We start from the raw sequence: 17,509 nt of genomic DNA on the forward strand, positions 1-17,509 counted from the left end.
TCCATTTTCAGTAAAAAAAAAAAAAATCCTGGTGTCATTTTATCCACCAAAGCAGCCAGAACCTTCGACTGCGAGTGAAAACAAGCCCTGGAGCAGTTACGCTTGAAGGAAAGCAGACAGTTTATTTATTATTATAGCCGTGACCGAGCTCGGGACGACACAAACAGCCTCGGACAGGCCTCGTGCCGGCGCCCCCTCACTGAGGGGAGGGAAGGAACGCCATGACCCAGCGTGAGGCCGCCTTCACCCCGCGCGGGGCAGCGCTGAGGGGGGCCTGGCGCCCGCCGTGCCCAACGCGGGGACCTCCCCCGTCTTCCCCACCCCCTAATGGCGGCGGGGCCGCCCCCCCCCAAAACGAACTACACTTCCCAGCGTGCCCCGCGGCAGCCCCGCTGTCGCAAAGTGTCGGGCCGTCCTGCCCCGCTCTGCGCTACGCGGCCGGGCGCCGCGGGCCGTGCCCGGAGCCGAGAGCGGCCGCCATGGGCGGCGGGCGCTGAGCGCGGCCAGATGGAGGAGGAGGAGGAGGAGAGCATGGAGGAGGAAGGCGGCGGCGGAGGAGGAGGAGGAGTTGAGGCCGCGATGGACGACCAGAACCACAACAACTGGGGCTCCGGCGGCGGCTACGGGCGCCACCTGCTCGGGGACCGGCTCCTGCGCGGCCCCGCGGGGTCCCCGCCGCTGCCCGGGGCGGCCGAGGCCAACGGCGTGCTGCGGGGCGCCGAGACCCCGGGGGGCGCCCACAGGGGGGCGGCCGGGCCTGCGGCCGGCGCCGGGGCCATCGCCGCCGCCATCAACATCAACGCCTCCACCTCCAAGTTCCGTGAGTGGGCCCCGCCGGGGCTGCCCCCGCCGGCCGGGGGGGTGTCGGGGGGCTGAGGGGAGGGGGTGGCTCGCAGCGCTTGTCCCCGAGGAGGGGAGGGGAGAGAGAGCCCACCCTGCGCGGTGCTCGCAGCCCCTGCTGCTCGCAGGGCTCGTGGCGAGGCGCGGGGGGTGTTGTGCAGGCAGGGTGGCGTGGTGGGGGCGTGTGGTGGCTTCGCCCGGAGCTCGTAGCTCGGGCAGCGTCTTCCTGCAGGTTTCGGTAGAAAAAAACACGGTAGCCCCGGGTGTTTGACAGCAGCAGAAATAAACGCTGCAAACCCCTGCGCGAAGCCCGCTGAGGCAGCGGAGGGGGGGGTGCGCGCACAGCAACCCGCTGGCCTCCAAGGGCCCCGCTTGGGAAGGCCTGAGAGCAGCACCGGCTGTGCTGAGCCGAGGAAGTAGTTTCAAGTCATCTTTTGAGTCTAGTTCTTAACAGTAATGGTGGCAAATACAGAGATTTTTCTTTGTGGTTTTGCTGAGCTAAGGGCAAGGGAAGGGAAGATCTCGCTGCTGTTCCTTTTGATTTTGGTTGTATTTACATAAGTTGTTTCTCTAGGCAAAAGAGGCCCTTCTCTCTAATGGCTCTCAGAAAGCACGGATTTGGCTAATACGTTCCTGTAACTGTAGCAATTGCCATGCTGAAATTTTGTTTGGAAATGTTCCTTTTTTTCTTTCTTTTCTATTTTTTCCCCTCCACGCCAGCTCACCCGTATAGTTCCTCAGCAGCTCAGTTTCAGAGCCGATCGGAAGGCAGAAGCTGGGGCTCCTGGCTCCCTGGCCGCCTGGGTTTCGTGGCTCCAGGCTCGCTGCCAGGGCCGGCTGCTTTGAAGCCGAGGCTCCCAGCTTCCTTCAGCTTCCTGGCTCTCTGCCGGCCTTGCCGTCAGGGCCCCAGGTGCCTTAGGGTGGCTCGTAAACACTCGCGGAGGTTGAAATGAAATGTCACTTGGCCTCGCTAAAGCGAGCTGCTCAACTCCCAATTCAGAAATGTAGAGATTGCGTTTTTCCTCCTTCCTTTCGCTTTCCAGAAAGTGTTTGCGACCTTTGGACCTTCCCCAGATGGGAAGGTGGCTTTCCGTCTGGTCCTGGACTATCGGGGCAGAAGAGAAAGCTCTGAGTGATTTTGCTGCGTGTGTGGCTTCTGGGTTCTTGTTTTCATTTCTCCAGCCTCGATATTCCCAATGTGACAGCTGTTTTAGTGATATTCAGCATTTGTTAAGCCTTGTAAAATACAAACCTCGGTGAGGCAATGCGGTCAGTAGAGCTTTTGTGCACGTTTGCTCGTTGTAGGTAGTGTTGATGGTGTGTGTACGTGAAGGACGCAAGTCCGGTGATGTAGTACAGGTGCTGGGCAGGGATCCCGCATGCTCTAATCCTGATGCTGACGGAAGACCCCTTGATCTCCTCTGTGTAATTTCCACATACGGAAAAAGAGCGAGAGGTCACTTCAGAGGTGAGGTGAACGTGCAGTGAGAAGGGAGGCAGTGTGCGAGTTCTCCTGCTGTGTCTTCCCGGTGGCACAGCACGCCTGCAGAAGCTGCTTGTCAGGCTTGAGCTCGATAAGAAAGTTGTCTGCTCTCTTCTGCCCCTCAGAAAAAAGGCTCCTTCCTTGCCTGTGTCATGAAGCAGGGCACGAAGCAGTATTCAGCTCGGTTAGGTTGTCCTGCAGGTGAGCCGTAGAAGCACAGATGGCTGACGGTTTCCTGCAGTGCTGTCTGTGGTAACTGGAGCTCCAGTGACGTTCAGGTTGGGCTCCCCATCCAGATTCTTTCCTCCAAAACAAAATAAATCCGTTGCCTATATCTAAGTGTATAACTACTTGCAGCTTATTCCTTTTGTTCGTGTTTTTAGTTGCAGACTAAAGCAGTCTAGAGGGCCCTTTTTTGGTCTAATTCAGCTTGCGCATTAAAGGAGGAAGAAGATTAGACGGAAACTTCAAAATCTTTCTAGGGGAGACAAATGCAGTTTTCCTCCCTTGAGATTTGGGTGAGACGGAGAAGTAAAATCAGAAATCAGGTATCATAATGCATAGCTCATTTAATGGCTTTTATTCTGGTTAGAGCAATGAAAGACAATTTTCCATGTTGTGGTAAACTTATAACTAAATCTATTTGCATTGATTCAATTCAGTCGTAGCCAAGGATTTACAAAGCAGTTCTATTAACAAAAATATTTTTAAAGGCCATAGGGGAGGACATAAGAGCAGAGCTTTTAGTACGTTAAGGGAAACCACTTCTTGCTAGCAATTGCAGCATACCCTAATTGTGGGGGGAAACGTAGCTTTCCTTTTCTCATCCTTTTCAAGCCAGGGTGGTTATGAATGTGTTTAATGCCAGGCTCATTTTGGATGGGCACGTGAGGCTGTGAGTGTCAGCATATCCCTTACATCTCTGCCTACCCTGTTGCATAATGTAGTTTAACACAGCATAGACCGACGGTGTGAGGAAAAAACAAGGAGCTCAACATTTCTTTTACTAACCAGTCTTAGTGCAGATGAAGAAACGTATCACTAAACCCAGGAAAGAACTGAAGGCCGCAGATTCACGGACTTGCTAAGGTGTGCTAGGATGTTTCGGGCAGAGGACGTAGCAAGTCTCCTCGGCAAGTGTCTGTCTTGAGAAAGAAAGGAGAAGCGTGGAGCTACGGTGGTGGCAGCAAGTCTGTGCGTTAATGTCAGGCACGCGTCTGCAGCTTCTGCTCTTTGCACAAAATATTTGTGGATTGTAGTGAGCGTTGCTAATGAAGCAATAAAGCTTCGTATATTTCACTCTTGAAGTGAAGTAATCAAAACTTCTGAGAGATGTCTTGCTGCTCTCTTGCTTCTGTTTTTATTGACTGAGTAAATGACAGAAAATTGACGGACATAGCTTTAGCCACAGCTTTAAAAGGACAGCTTTTCTATGCGACTATAGTAAACTTTTTGAGTATCTTTTCGGGTAAAGTTGCCTCACATAAATAACAGAATCAATGGTATCATTGATTTTTACTATTATTCAATTCTTCGTGTTCTGTGCCTCTTACCTTTCTAGCATCTTTTTTTGAGCTATGCAGAAGACGTGAGTTTGTAAGTTAGTTTTTCGTATCGCTTTTGTGGGCAATGTATGCCTACTCTTGGATTTTTTTAAATTTTTTTTTTTTAAATCTTAGTGTTTTCGCCATTCTTCTGCTTGATAGCTTGGGACAGGGTGTGTTTCAGTTATGGCTGTGACGCTGAAATATCTAGGCTATCCTATGAAGCTCATGCATATTCTTTCTCACCTAAATGATTTCACTGCTGCGTTTGACTTGCACAGGTTTTCTTTTGAACTTTTTGGTGCATGGAAAAGCATCAGTTGCTTCTCTAGCTTTACTTGTGAAATATAAATCACTGGAGAATATTGGCTTCCTTTCCATTGAATCAGACTTGGGTGGGGCGGGGAGAGAAATCAGACTTGCTGTAGTTGGGTAAAATCATGCATTCTAGCATGCCTTGTTACAAAATATCTGTGTCACTTCCCAGAAAAGTAAGTCTCGAGGAAATGAAGCTCATCTTTCAGAATCACCCTTGCCTTGCAAAATGGAAATGGAGGTTGTTGGACAAATTTCTTTTAAATCTTGAATACCTAGTGTAGGGAAAACTTTAAGGATGTCATCCTAAAAAGATGGGGGGGAAAAAAAAAGGAAAGATGTTTTTAAAGGGTCAATATTTTTTCTTTCTTTCTTTCCTTCTGTTTGTGATTCCTTTCCTTCCTGGCCTTGAGGTTGTTCTTGCAGAGTTTGTGACTGTAGGATACTGCTTTGAGCCATCCTTTGCTCTTTTGTGTGTGTTTGTAAAACTAAAAGGGTATTGCCGGCTTGTGGCAGCTGGTGAGACTTGAAAGGAGCTTGTTTTCTGGATTAGGAGAATAAAAATAGTGATATTGAACGGGTAGTCCTTGGACTCTTAACTTTGTAAACATTATGGTTGGCTTATTTTCAGAAACGAAGTGTAGAAATCAAATGAAATAATACTTGTAAGAGTCTTTTGAATAAAATCGAAGCTTTTCTAGGAAGTTACTTGGAACCCAGGAGTGTTTCCTCTGCAGACCTGCTGGGGCCGGTCATAAAAGCATCGTGACCTTTATCTGTGGGGTGCTTCTAACGGGCAGGCCTTCCTACCTGCAGCCTCCTTCTATTTCCACGGTGTTAAAAGAAATACTTACATTGTGCAGTGTTCTCAGTTCTTACTTGCTTCTGTTCTCTTAAACGAATAGAGCTTAATGCGTTAAACCAGATGTGGGTGTTGTTACACACTCAAATCCACAACCGGGATTTGGACTAATGTTTCTGCTGACTGCAGTTTAATCTTTTCAGTGGACCAGCACTCTGCAGAGATCCACCTTATTCAGGTAACCAGGTGGAACGCAAACCTCAAAGTCCAAACTCAAAGCTGCTGAGTGCAAGTGGGAGTAGTAAGGCCCCCCCTGGGTGAGTAGTAAGACCCCCTGGGTGAGTAGTAAGGCCCCCAGGTGTGTAGTAGGGCCCCTGGGTGAGAGCTGCCCCGGGCCAGCGCTCTGTGTGGGCTGAGACCTGGAGCGGATCCTTGCCATGCAGCTGGGCACTCAGATGCCTTGCTCAGCAAGGGTTCTGGCTGGGATACCCTCAAAAGGCTCATGGTATGGGTAGTACCTGCTCTTACAGGTAGTGTTTGAACACTTTTCTTGGCTTGCACCTCTGTTTAGTCTATGTCCTCTTCACACTCTTCTTTTCATCAAGATGCTCTTAACTGTTTTGTCCAATGTCCTTGAAATTGTTCTTAGTAATGCTGCCAGCAGTGACCTACTGAGCTCTCTTCAAGCCCTGATGGAAATAACATTTTGTAAATCTTGCTTCCCAAACCCAGCAGTGAATTTACATTTAGACACACATTTACAGTGCGGCCCTATTCAAAGTAGTAGTTCTGTGTGGTGTCTAAACCCGGCAGTTCGGGGTGGGAATTATCTGTAGTCTCTGTTCCATGTAATACTGGCCCACACGTGGTGTTCAAATGAAGAAATGCCTTCAGATTTCCTGAAGTAGATAGTTTTGACGTTAAGTATAGCTTGTGCTGTTAGTTACTGAGTTTGGTGTTTTTTTTTTTTTGGAGTGGCTGCTGAGAAGCTGTGGTGGTGTGACAGGCCAGCAGGTAGGTGTCTGAAGGGAGGGGTACTGCCCCTCCTAACGTGGCTGCTGCTGGCACTGAGCCGCGCGTACGCAGGTAGTTCAGAAATCTTCCCGGAGAAAAGAGAGCATAAAACTCTCCTGTGTCTGTGGTTTGCGCAAGAGGGTGCAGTTGGGAAGCGCTGGAGTAAAATCAGGGAGCGATGGTGCGAACGTAAATGCCTCCTGTGGGGCAAAAGGAGATAGAGGGGGAACTGAAATGCAGATCCAGAAAAGTCTCCCAGGAGCCTAACTGCAATTGAAGGCAGAGGGAATTGTGTAAGCTTTTAGGCCGAGGAAGCTGTTGGTGTCATCTGAGGCTTGTAAAATTCATGCAGCTGCTTGGAAGGACTAGTCTTAAAACTCGTCGGTCTTGGCCAAAGCTTGCTCTTCTGCCTGCGAGGACTCGGTAGAGTTGTTGCTTCTGGGCTCTCACAAAGTTCTGTAACTTAGTAGTCAAGTGACTTAAATGTGCTGTTTTTAATAAATTTTGTCATGCTAAAATTCCTAGGAGTTGATTTTTTGTTTTTTAATTTTCCCTTCCCCTGCCTCTTGGGCCCCTAAAATTTATCTAAGCGCTGGTTTGGCAGCTTTTCTGTTTTCTTATTATTTTTTAAATAAAAAGATGCAGATTCAAGTATGGGCTTTATTTTTAGATGAGGTTATCTTAGCAGAAGTGAACTGTTCCTATTCTTTTTTTTTAAGGCCAGCTTATCAGTGCGATCAGAATTGCAGCTAGTTCACTTGGTTATGATCTTTTGGCTAAAGTTGTGCTAAAAGAACCACTAATTGTAGCTTTGTCTTCTCCTTGCAGTAATGAATGTTATAACAATTGAAGACTATAAGAGCACATATTGGCCAAAGTTGGACAGTGCCATAGATCAGCTTTTAACTCAGAGTCCTGGTGACTACATCCCTATCTCCTATGAACAAATATACAGGTAAGGAAATCTTATAAGTGTTTCATGACCTATTTTTTTTTTTAATTTAAATGTTTGTTCTGTCTTGTGGCCTATGCATATGTCATTTGTTGTATTTATGGGGAGGGAAGAGGGAAGGTTACGTAAAGTACAATATTCTTAAATGGTTGGAATAGGTAACAAATAGATACATTGATATCCCAGGTTAACAGGCATAAATGCTAAAGAAGAAAATGTGTAAAATGTTAACATTATAGTAAGCTCTACCACAGTTGCTTGGCATCATATATTAAGAAATGCATCGAAGTTTCAACATCCCTTTCCTCAAAGGGGAAGAAGAGAATGGCATGTGTTTGACTTGACATGACAAAAAAACATTTTGAAATGTTTAGTAGGATTCAGCTTGGTGCAGTAGAAGTGTGGGAGTAAGTTGGAGCAGCTGATATTTCCATATCAATTGTCATTTGTGTGCTTTGAATCAGTAGATGGGGTCTGATTCCCTCCCCTCTGACCAACCATCCTGCTGCATGCATGTGTGGTAGAGCCGTGTGAAGGACTGGCATGCAATGCAGTTCGGTCCCTTACATCTGCTTGCCTGTCTGGAGAACGCTTGATTCGTGCCTGGCCTGGAGCTTTGCTTTACTTTGCTTTAGAAGGAATTTATTCATTCATCAGAACTGCCCTGCAGACTGAGCTAGTGCACAGTTGGGAGTGGCAGGGGGATGTGCTTCAAAGCCATGCTAGTGCTCTAGACAAACATACTACATGCTTTTGGGATCTGACAGCTTCTTACAAGAGCGACAGAAATAGGTATTTTTGTTTTGTAGGTGACAGGTGACACGTATCCAGGTTGTAGGTGAAGAGGACAGAAACTGGGGAGCTGCTGCTGTGTTTACTGGCCCTTGCCAGCAGCACAACTAGTAACTTAGTGTTGCACCCTAAGGAATAAGGCGGGCATCTGTTCTGGAGCCTTTCAGCTCTGCTGTCTTCTGCCCACTTGCTCGTAGCCACTTTGTCTCTCGTTTGGATTAGGGAACCAGATACAAGATTGGCAGGTGTTCAGTCTTCCCTCTTATCTCCAGTTAAAAATTTCAGTAAAGTTCTTCTTTCCTCTTCAGACTTTTGGAACTGCTGTTGTCAGGACTTAGACGTCAGCATCTGTATAGACAATAAAGACGGTCAGTTTGGTTTGAGATGCGTTTTGCAGCTTGAGTGTAAGCAATGAAAATCCTCTCCCCAGTTGGAAATCAGCTATGTGCAAACAGGCATCAAAAACAGTTAACATCTACTAATACTTGTCTGTAATTAAGAGTAGGTGTGTTTTAAAAAAAAATACATATATTAAAGGAGTAATAGGTTTTAAGTTCCTCCTATTTAACCCTTATACGTCAGGGTGACACTTAATGCAGTACTGTAGTGATGCATAGATGTCTGTTGCATTAATTTTTTACTATTATCAAAACGATAGGTTATAATTTAGTGTTACTCATAAAGCTAGTGTGTCAGTTCTGAAGTTTTCTTTTAAAATTATGTCTGTGGGTGTAGTTACTCTGACACAGCCTCTTCCAGCTGGGAGATTTATTTACTTAATTTTAGAGTGTCCTTTTGCTTGACTTACAATCTAGACAAGCTAGATTGAAGATGGAAGAAAAAGAGTTCCTTTTTATTGAATTTATTGATGATGCTTGCTTGGAGTATTATAGAAAATATATATCAGACCTAGGGTTTAGATCCTCTGTTTCCATAGGCTAGTTCTTTACTCTGAAAAATAGGCTGTTTTTTATCTCAAGTGGTTCAAACAGCTACATATCTTATATTTTTTTTACAGTGAAATCGAGCTGAAAATACAGTGGCCTTTTTGATCATCTTTGTGCTGAATAAAGGAATCACGGTTTCTATAATGCAGACTAGAAATACGTTAATAGATACACTAGCTAGTGTGTTTGATGTGGTTGGTGGTACCTGTAGGTGTCTACTCCAAAGCAGTGAAAGTTGGGAGAGAACTTGTAAGGTGTGTATACAGATATTTACCGTGGATCAGCTTACACATAAGTTATCACGGTGTGATTTTTGACTGTTTTCATCTTTGAGTCCAAAGCCTGCCTGTATATAGTCTCTTCCTATTAAAAGGATTTCATAGTTACAGGAAGTTGTAATGGAAACTGAGATGAGGGAAATGGGAGCAGTTAAGTTCTATTCTGGCAGTCCTTTCCTAAGGTAATGCAGCTAGATCAGCATTCTTCAAGACAACTTGCAAGTCTCAAATCTTCGTTCCTCTCGTTAAATGTTGATCTCCTGATGTCCTGCTTGAGTCTTCCCTCTTTCTTAAGGTGCTTGGTTATGCTAAAAGGCTAACAAACTGGTGAGTTCTTTTGGGGTAATAGCAGGGCAAGGATGATTTACAGAATCAGCTTGCAATCAGGAACTGAAAACAGGATCTGAAAATGGGGAAGTAACCTCTAAATAGAAACGTTGAGATAAAAAGTAAAAATGCCGTGCGTGTACATATGAAACCTAGTGTTTGGCTACAAGAATGCCTTGCTGAAGTAAGTGTAGCGATGCCATGTGTAACAATAAGCAGGTGTACTCTAGAATTCAGTTTAGTTGCAGAGTTATAAATGAAGCTGTTAACTTGGGGAAGTGGCTGTGCACTGGTTAGTTATTGAGCAAGCTTAAGGCCATTCGTTGTTGTTGGCTCGCTGGGTGGTTTACAAGAGATCACAAAAGTCATTCTGGCTTTCCTTGCCTGTGTTTCTTTCTTTGATCAAAATTAAATTCATATTTTTGTTGTGACTGCATCATACCAAAATGTCTTTGGACTTGCTTGTTCCAAAATAGGATCTGTCATTGATAGACTTCATGTGAAAGAAACAGGACGACTTCTACTATTATTTAAATAACATTAAACTACAGATAGGCAATTATTTTCCAAATATAATAGATGGGATGGTGTGGGGTGTGTTTTCTAAGAAATAGCATGGCTTGCCAAATGAAAAGACTTTGCATAAGGGTGAATAAAGTATTTTTGGTGCCTTTGAAGTTGTCAAAGGTAATTAATAAAAACTTCTGAAAGGTAAAGGAATGTTTAATCTGTTAAGGATAATCTGCTTGTAAAACCTTCCAGAAGACTCAGTGTCAGTTGCTGCACGAGAACATTGGATAGGCCCATGAAGTCTTGGAGCTGGTACCTAACCTCTCCCTTGCATTACAAAATTACAGTAGCCCTTAGTTGTTTTAATCCTTTTTTTATTTTTTTTTTTTTCAGTTTGTTTTCCTTTGTAACGCCCGCTCAGTAGGGAATTGGAATGTGATTATTCCCATAGAGGGACGTGATGTTGCTGTACCATGTCTTTAGCCTTTAGGTACTACTAGAAATATTAAGTATTAAAGTCTGGGATCTGGACCTGGCTGGAAATGAGTTGGTCTGTGCATGTTCCAAGAGCAGTCTCTGGGCTAAACTGCTTGCTTCCGCAGTAGGGAGTGGGGGGAGAAGGTTTGGCTTGCCCAAGGTACCAGGTGAAGTCTTCCTTTGCCTCTTGAATTTTAGCAGCTAGCTTTCAAAGTGCTGACTTGAAAGAGTGAAAGTGCCGAAGTAAAGTAAAAGCTGCTTGGTGCTGCTAATGTCCTGAAGATGAATACTGTAACGTAACTTGGGGCTGAAAATAGCGCGTGTGTGTACATGTGTATATCCATACCTGTGTGCATGGATATGCACACCATTATGTGTGTGTGTGTATATACATATATATAAACAGTTTGACAACTGCTGTAAATGTGCTTTCAATACATAGACTCATTGCAGATATGTTGTTACTGCAGTATGAAAACAATAAAATGTTCTAATAAAGCAAAAGTGGCGCTGAAGAACAACAGAGTTAATACAGCCAAGCCATGGAATGTAGAATGAAAGTTTTGTTGCTCTTTCTCTGCATCTTTGTTTATTATGAAATATATATATTTTTATTTTTTTTAATTTAGGATTTAAGTAATAATAGATGGAATAACATGTATACGTCCTTATTTTAGGACTTCTTGCTGCTTCTGTTTAAAGCACTAGTATGATTTCAGGACAACTTCTGTGACTGCCTGCCAGTGGTGTCCATCTTTTAACAGGGGTTTTGCCCTAGAACGTATATGTATAATAATCCTTAAACCTGCTTAGTTTCCTGGGGACTTTATTCACATTATAATTTGTGGGGGGAGAAAAGCCAGGACTAGGAGTGTGCTGTTGACAGAGTCACCCTGTCTGTTCAGAAGTGCATTCTTGAGAGAATTCATTGTAAATTAAAGCGAAGTTGGGTGGGGGCAAGGGGTGATGGACACCGGGGCCTTCAGGCAAGACCTGAGAGTCTGCTGGAGCTCATTCCAAGCTTAGGGCTGTATTTAAAAGTTCAGCAATCATTCAGTTAAACCTGTTAGCCTCTAAACTGAGACTTGAACAAAATATTTTGAAGTCTGTTATCCCTCATTGCAAACTGTTGTAAGTTCATCGTTTGTTCCTATATTTGTTTCTGCAGTTGTGTGTATAAGTGTGTATGCCAGCAGCATTCGGAACAGATGTATAGTGACCTAATAAAAAAGATAACTAACCACTTAGAGAGAGTCTCAAAGGAGCTGCAGGTAAGAAGCTGCACAATCTAATTCTATCTTTCCTGGGATCTGTGACTATATTGCAGCATGTAGATGGCCTATGGAGGGGATTGCCATTAAGACTAATTTACGCTAGCTTACTAAATCGAGGACTACTTAATTCACTGCCTGACAGAATACCAGCTGCTAGGTCTGGTTGTATAGCATGGCTTAGCCTTTGAGAGATGCTCTATGTGGATGGAGAGCAATGCCTAACGTTTAATATAATGTAGAATCAAAGACTGGAGAATGGGAAATCTATTGTGTAATCTAGTATGTAAACACTTCAGTCAAGCATGATCCGAGCACGTGACATTGATGTCTGCCATAGCTGTGCTAATCTATATAAACTGCTTATGGCCCTCGTGCCTCAAAAGCAGCACAAAAATGAAAATCTAAAGGAAGAAGTTGAGGTGAATTTAATATGAATTGTGAAATGCCAGTTATGAATAACTGCATATGAAAACCGTGTGCTACAATTTATTCTGCATTTTTCTTGCCTATCTCTAGATGTCAGTGGTTTACAGCAGTCCTAATAGAACTTGTATATCCCTATCCTCTCTACATCTTATTTGTGCATCCATGTTTGTTTTCATGTGTGTTGCTTGTTGAAAATTACGTTGGGACTAGAATTTCCAGACATATTCTTGACATTGTCATCACTCTAGCAACAACGCTGTTTTATTTCCTTACAGCTTTTGTCACTTACAAAACTGATGTTTGAGTTCTGTACTGACTTGTGTTGAGTCGAATAGACCTGTTAAAAGAGTAGGAACCCTAAACTACAGCAGCTCCTTCAGTGCTTCTAATAACTGAGAGCTAATTTCAGTCAGTCAAAAGCAGTCTTACTGCTGTTAACTGCAGCAGCTACTTCTGTCTAAACATGCATGTCTGTCAAAATACACATCACTGTGATCATTCTGGTGTTCTTCTCCCTTCTCACTCTACTCCCCTTGTTGCTTTCCTTATAAAAAATAATAAAAAGCTAGCAAAGCAACAACCTAAATTTGATGGATATGGTATCTGGGACAGTCTTTGACTAGGAAATGTTTAGGTCATCTTGAGCTAGGTTCTTTGCTGCTCCTTTTCTGCTTTACTATTTCTCTTTTCTCATACAGTGACATTCTCCTTGGTTCTGTAAAAAATCTGCTGAAGTAGATATAATATATTTAGAATAAAGTCTTCCCTTGGTCCTGCTGAACTGGTGCAGCCTGTACATTTTTTCTCTGATTGTGAGAACTAGGAATCATGGCAGTTGTACGGGTTTGGCTAGTTCTTATGATACATCCCATAGTAGTGTGGTATGCTACTTTGCTTTGAGTTTGGGAATACCCCAAATTCTTTTCTGGGTGGTAGTCCTTGATTGGTTTTCCCTAAGTTCTGAAACTGAGCAGCTGGTTTTAAAGGTTGCTTTATACACGCATTAACTTTTTCTGCCTAAAACCAAGGTTGTCTTCTGAACGTCTGTTGTTAAAAGAATAATTGAGACAACTATTTAATGCAGTCTTTGTCTTGCAAAAGGTTTCTCATGTAGGTTAGACACGCCTTATGGCAGGTGACAAGACTGCTGTCATATGGCACGATATCATCTTGGAGTGACTTTGTTTTTGGGTGGTAAATCCAGCTTTCTTGAGCTGCTTGAAGAAAAATTTGTATGCCTTAAAATCTGTTCTATAAAGAAGCTGTTTTAACTATAGACTGTTAAATTGTCTCTTAAGAAATTACTGCATTGTATTTTAATATTCTTATCTCTTTGATCTTAATAGGTTTTGGTGACATTTAGTTACTTTATTGGGTTTAATGATGAAACGTGGTGCTAGGTCTTTACCCTACCACCGCCACCAAAAAATATATTTTGTAAATGTTGGTCACTTGGAGGTTTCTGGTTCATACAGGCAAATAATAAGTATATAATGTGAATCCTTTTAATGCACAGTAAGTGGTGATTTGCCAACTCTGAGAAACTTGCTCCACCTGCCAACAGTATTTAACCAAATTATGGAGTTCTGTTTAGTTGTCAATGTGCACCTTAATGCAAGATACGTATATATTTTTACATGTAGAGAGGCACGAGTAGCCTGATACCGAAATACTGATTTTATGTCAGAAAGCAGATACCATGAGAACTGAAATGGCAGGCAAACAACTTATTGCATAGAAATGCAACAGTTTTTATGGCAGGTGGATTGCAGAATATCTGTGCGTAACCAACATGCCAGAGCAAGCTGTTTCCTCCAAGAACAACTCATCAGCAGCAAAAGCAGTAAAACTGTCAGATACCAAATTGTGGAAGCATCCAAGTGGACCGGTCAGACTTGCTCTTGCTTGTTTCTTGCTGTGCTGGAGTTTATCCTCTTTCTTTGTGGCATTCACTGCAGAAGCTCCTTTTTTTTCTTCTTCTCCTTCCTGTGTGCTTTGCTCTCAGCTTGCCTGGCGAGCCTGCCTCTGGCTGAAGTCAGCAGAGGGGTGGCAGCGGGTGGGTGAGGCTGGGCTGGGTGTCCCCGTGGCTTCACGCTCCCTGGTCATCCGTCCCCCTGCTGACTTTGCTCGTGGTGACGGCGTGTCACCTTGCGCCGCGTTGCTGTTTGTTACCCTGAGCGCTCCCCAAGGTCTGCCCCCTGGGTTTTCAGCTCAAGAGGTTAATTAGCTGTGATGGGGGAGGCATTATGAAAATGCGGGTGGGCTGATGAATGCTCTGCGTGCAAGGCATTGGGTGAAAGAAAAGCAGTGAACATTACCTGCCGGGAGGTGCGTTTAAATGAGATGAATTACCAGTTGTTGGATCAGCAGCCCTTTGAGATGGGGCCTCCTGCATCTCAGGACATTTCTAGCTCCCTCCTGGCTACACAAGGAAATGATCCCTCTTCAGGCTGTTTCATGGAGAGACCATATATGAGCGAGGATTGCCTTCCTTTCCTGCAGTGGATGTCTGACCAGTTTCTCTGCTTGAGTAAGGATGTGTTGCCACATGAAACTTCCAGTAATTAGGAGAATGAAGTTTCCCTAACTCTTGAGTTGCTCAGAATTTTGGACTATTTGTGTTTAGGAGGAAAAAAAAAAATATTGGCTGGCTGCAGAACGCACAAATGAACATATTTCCTGTTGTCTTGAGGCCTATGACGCCTGTACGCATATTGATGATTTTTTTTCAAGGTGCTTTATTTGGAAACATTTTATTGGTAATGGACATAGCCCATTATGTTCTGGTTTAAAATAATGGCAGCTGTTTTTGTGGGTAAGTGCTGAGTCATTCAGGTGTATGAGATAGGGTGGATACACAGACATACTTTCAAACTAAATGCATTTTATTTTTTTAAAATAGTAAAACCGTATTTGCATTAATGACAAGTGTTTGGCCTGAGCATATTCTCATGTGCTCTGGTAGTCATTTAAAACTAATTATAGTGTCCATCACGTATCTCTTCATCAAATGACACTGGGAACTATTTTAAGAATTGACCCATGGCTGGCCTGTGTCAAAAGTACGTTTTTGTGCAAGTGTAGTTAAGTAATTTGGTTTAGTTAGAAAAATCTCAATAATTCCTTTAGGAAATGACTGAGAGCTGAAAAACAATTCTGTCATGTTATGCATGGCTTTTATGTTACAGTAAGAGAGAAAAAGGGATCTATTGATTTTTAAATCCTGACCAGAAACAGTTCAGTTCACCAACTGTAAGTGATTCTTGTGTTCAGTGAAGTTAATAAGTGAAACATTAATCTGACAGTTACTAATCTGATAAACACGGTGGGGCTGTCAGAAGCCAGATTCTGAACTTCAGATTAGGTTCTGAACTTCTTTGTTCGTTTCTTTAGAAACAGTTGTGTAACTTTCAGTATTTTTCCTGGTTACAGGAGTAAAGCATGAAGCTTCAAGTGGCTTGTCATGTTTACCTTACGAGCTTTACCGTGTAGTCAGGTGCTATAAAATGCAGCCAAGCAGAGCCTTGAGTGAGTGGTGAAACTGAACTGTGGGCAGTGTTCGGTGCCTCACAGCAATTCTTCATATTTATACCTTAAGGTAATTTACCCCAAATAGTTTTGCAGATATATTTTGCTTTCCTTTACCTTTAGATAGTGCAGTGTTGTAACTGAACGGTTGTGTCAGGCTATTTGATGGGACTTTTGACAGTGACATATCTGGCTGTTGTTTTTGTTGCACGTGAGACCAGGCTCTGTACACTACCCGCGTGAGGAAGCTCATTATTCCCCTTATGAAGAAGCACCTGATTCCACTGTCTGTATGGGCACTGTTTGGCTTGCAGCCTAAACGAGAAATGTTGAGCCGCCTTTGTGATCGATGTCTCGTTCCTTGTAGCATAGAAATACCACTCAAACTAGCTCTTATTAATGTAAAATTGGTTGTTTCCCTGAAACAACCACAGTTGTATGTTTCTCCAGCACTTATGTAGGAAACAAATCTGCCACCACTATATCCTGCCTATAGGAAAAGAGCATAAATAGACGGGGAAAAAACAAAGTGAGAACTTGCATTTTCTAACTGTTTCCTTACTAGGTATGTTAAATATTACTGCTTCTTGAAGTTCTTTAGCATCAAGTGTATGGCTGGTTAATCTACAGTACGTTTTTAAAAGAGGAAACTCAAACTGGCCATTTATCTACTCTATAATATTTCCAAGGGAGAAAAATACCATTCTAGTGCCATGGGCATCCGTCCATCAGTTTTTCCAGGGAACATTGCTTAACCATCTGTGAAACAAGCTTTTAATGCTGCGATCACACCCAATTGAATCAGATCAAATGAACGGTAGTAGAACTTTTTATCCAAAGCCAGATGTGGTAGAAACGTGTGCGTCTTGATGTAGACATCAGAAAGAAGGCTGACTTCAGATAGAGGTAGGGATCACCATGTTGCCAGAATTGCCATCAGCAATCCCATTGTTACAAGCAAGCTCACCTGAGAAAAGCGTCCTTGCCTGCAGCTTTTCAAAAAGGCTGAGATCCCTGCAGTTGCTTTTGCTCTCTTGTCCCACTGAACCAAGAGCAGCAGACCCTGGTGTAGTTACAGAAGGAGGTAAGCAAATGCAGCACAAGTGAACGTGTATTTACTGGATGGAGAAGGTGGTAAAGATTTCTTAGGAATAAATGATTTTGGCAGTGCTTCAATATCATGTAGTTTTGTTTCACAGACATGTTGAATGGAAATGGAAACGACATACACCTTTGAAGGATCGTGCTCTAAGACAATTACGAGTCTTTAATGATGCTGTAGAGCTCGAGGGCAGACTTGAAAAGGGTGACATAGTCAATCTTTGAATGAATTGTACTTGGGACTGATACCTGTTTTTCATAAAAAGTTTTGATAGCACGTTTGTCTAGCGACACAGACCTGGGGATCGCATATCGTGTCCACAGGGCAAAGTAAATAAATGATGCTTTACTGAGGAAGAACAAAGGCTGCTTTAAAAGATTCAGACCCCTTACAAGTTCGTTTGTGTGGTTAGAGCTGTTCTCCCTTTTCTCGTGGCAGGCGTGGGAGAGATTCTGCAGCATGTGTGCTGGCTTTTTGGCAGTGAGTGTGTTCCCAGGAAAATGGAACTGCCCATTCAGTATAAGAATGCAAGCTTTACCAAGTATATTGCTGATTGTGCCAGATGACTGTTCATAAACAGATTAGCTTTGTGTTCTCAAACAAAGACCTGTTGTCATCGTTTTTCTCTTGTGAGCCATTTCTGAGTTGTCTTGAGCCAGCAGCCTCTCTTCTGACGTTTGTTCTTTCATGTGTTCTGTCAAAGTGTGACATTCAAATTGGAAAACAAAACCAAGAAACATATTTTTCATGTATGCGCAAGTTCATTGAAATGACTAGATAGATTTCAAACAGGGAAAGGGTAACTTTGTATACTAGCTCTCCTAGTGCTTGTTTTCTTTGAAGACATCTACATCTTGTGTCATCCTTTCTCAAATGTCTTTTTTTGTTAATTCTCATG

At 43.4% G+C, this 17,509-nt stretch overlaps 1 protein-coding gene across 2 annotated transcripts in view; it reads left to right on the plus strand.

Moving 5' to 3' along the window:
• The first annotated feature begins 313 nt into the window (after window positions 1-313).
• Window positions 314-17,509, plus strand: part of CACUL1 (CDK2 associated cullin domain 1) — a 48,724-nt gene continuing 31,528 nt past the window's right edge. For both annotated transcript variants that reach the window (XM_048069302.2, XM_067000285.1), the window contains exons 1-3: window positions 314-820; window positions 6,827-6,953; window positions 11,450-11,552. In XM_048069302.2, the coding sequence (XP_047925259.2) occupies window positions 328-820; window positions 6,827-6,953; window positions 11,450-11,552 (723 nt within the window). In that variant the 5' untranslated portion in view covers window positions 314-327. The remainder of the gene's footprint in view (window positions 821-6,826; window positions 6,954-11,449; window positions 11,553-17,509) is intronic.

Source organism: Anser cygnoides, chromosome 7, assembly GCF_040182565.1.
Source record: "Anser cygnoides isolate HZ-2024a breed goose chromosome 7, Taihu_goose_T2T_genome, whole genome shotgun sequence".
Lineage (NCBI taxonomy): Eukaryota > Metazoa > Chordata > Aves > Anseriformes > Anatidae > Anser > Anser cygnoides.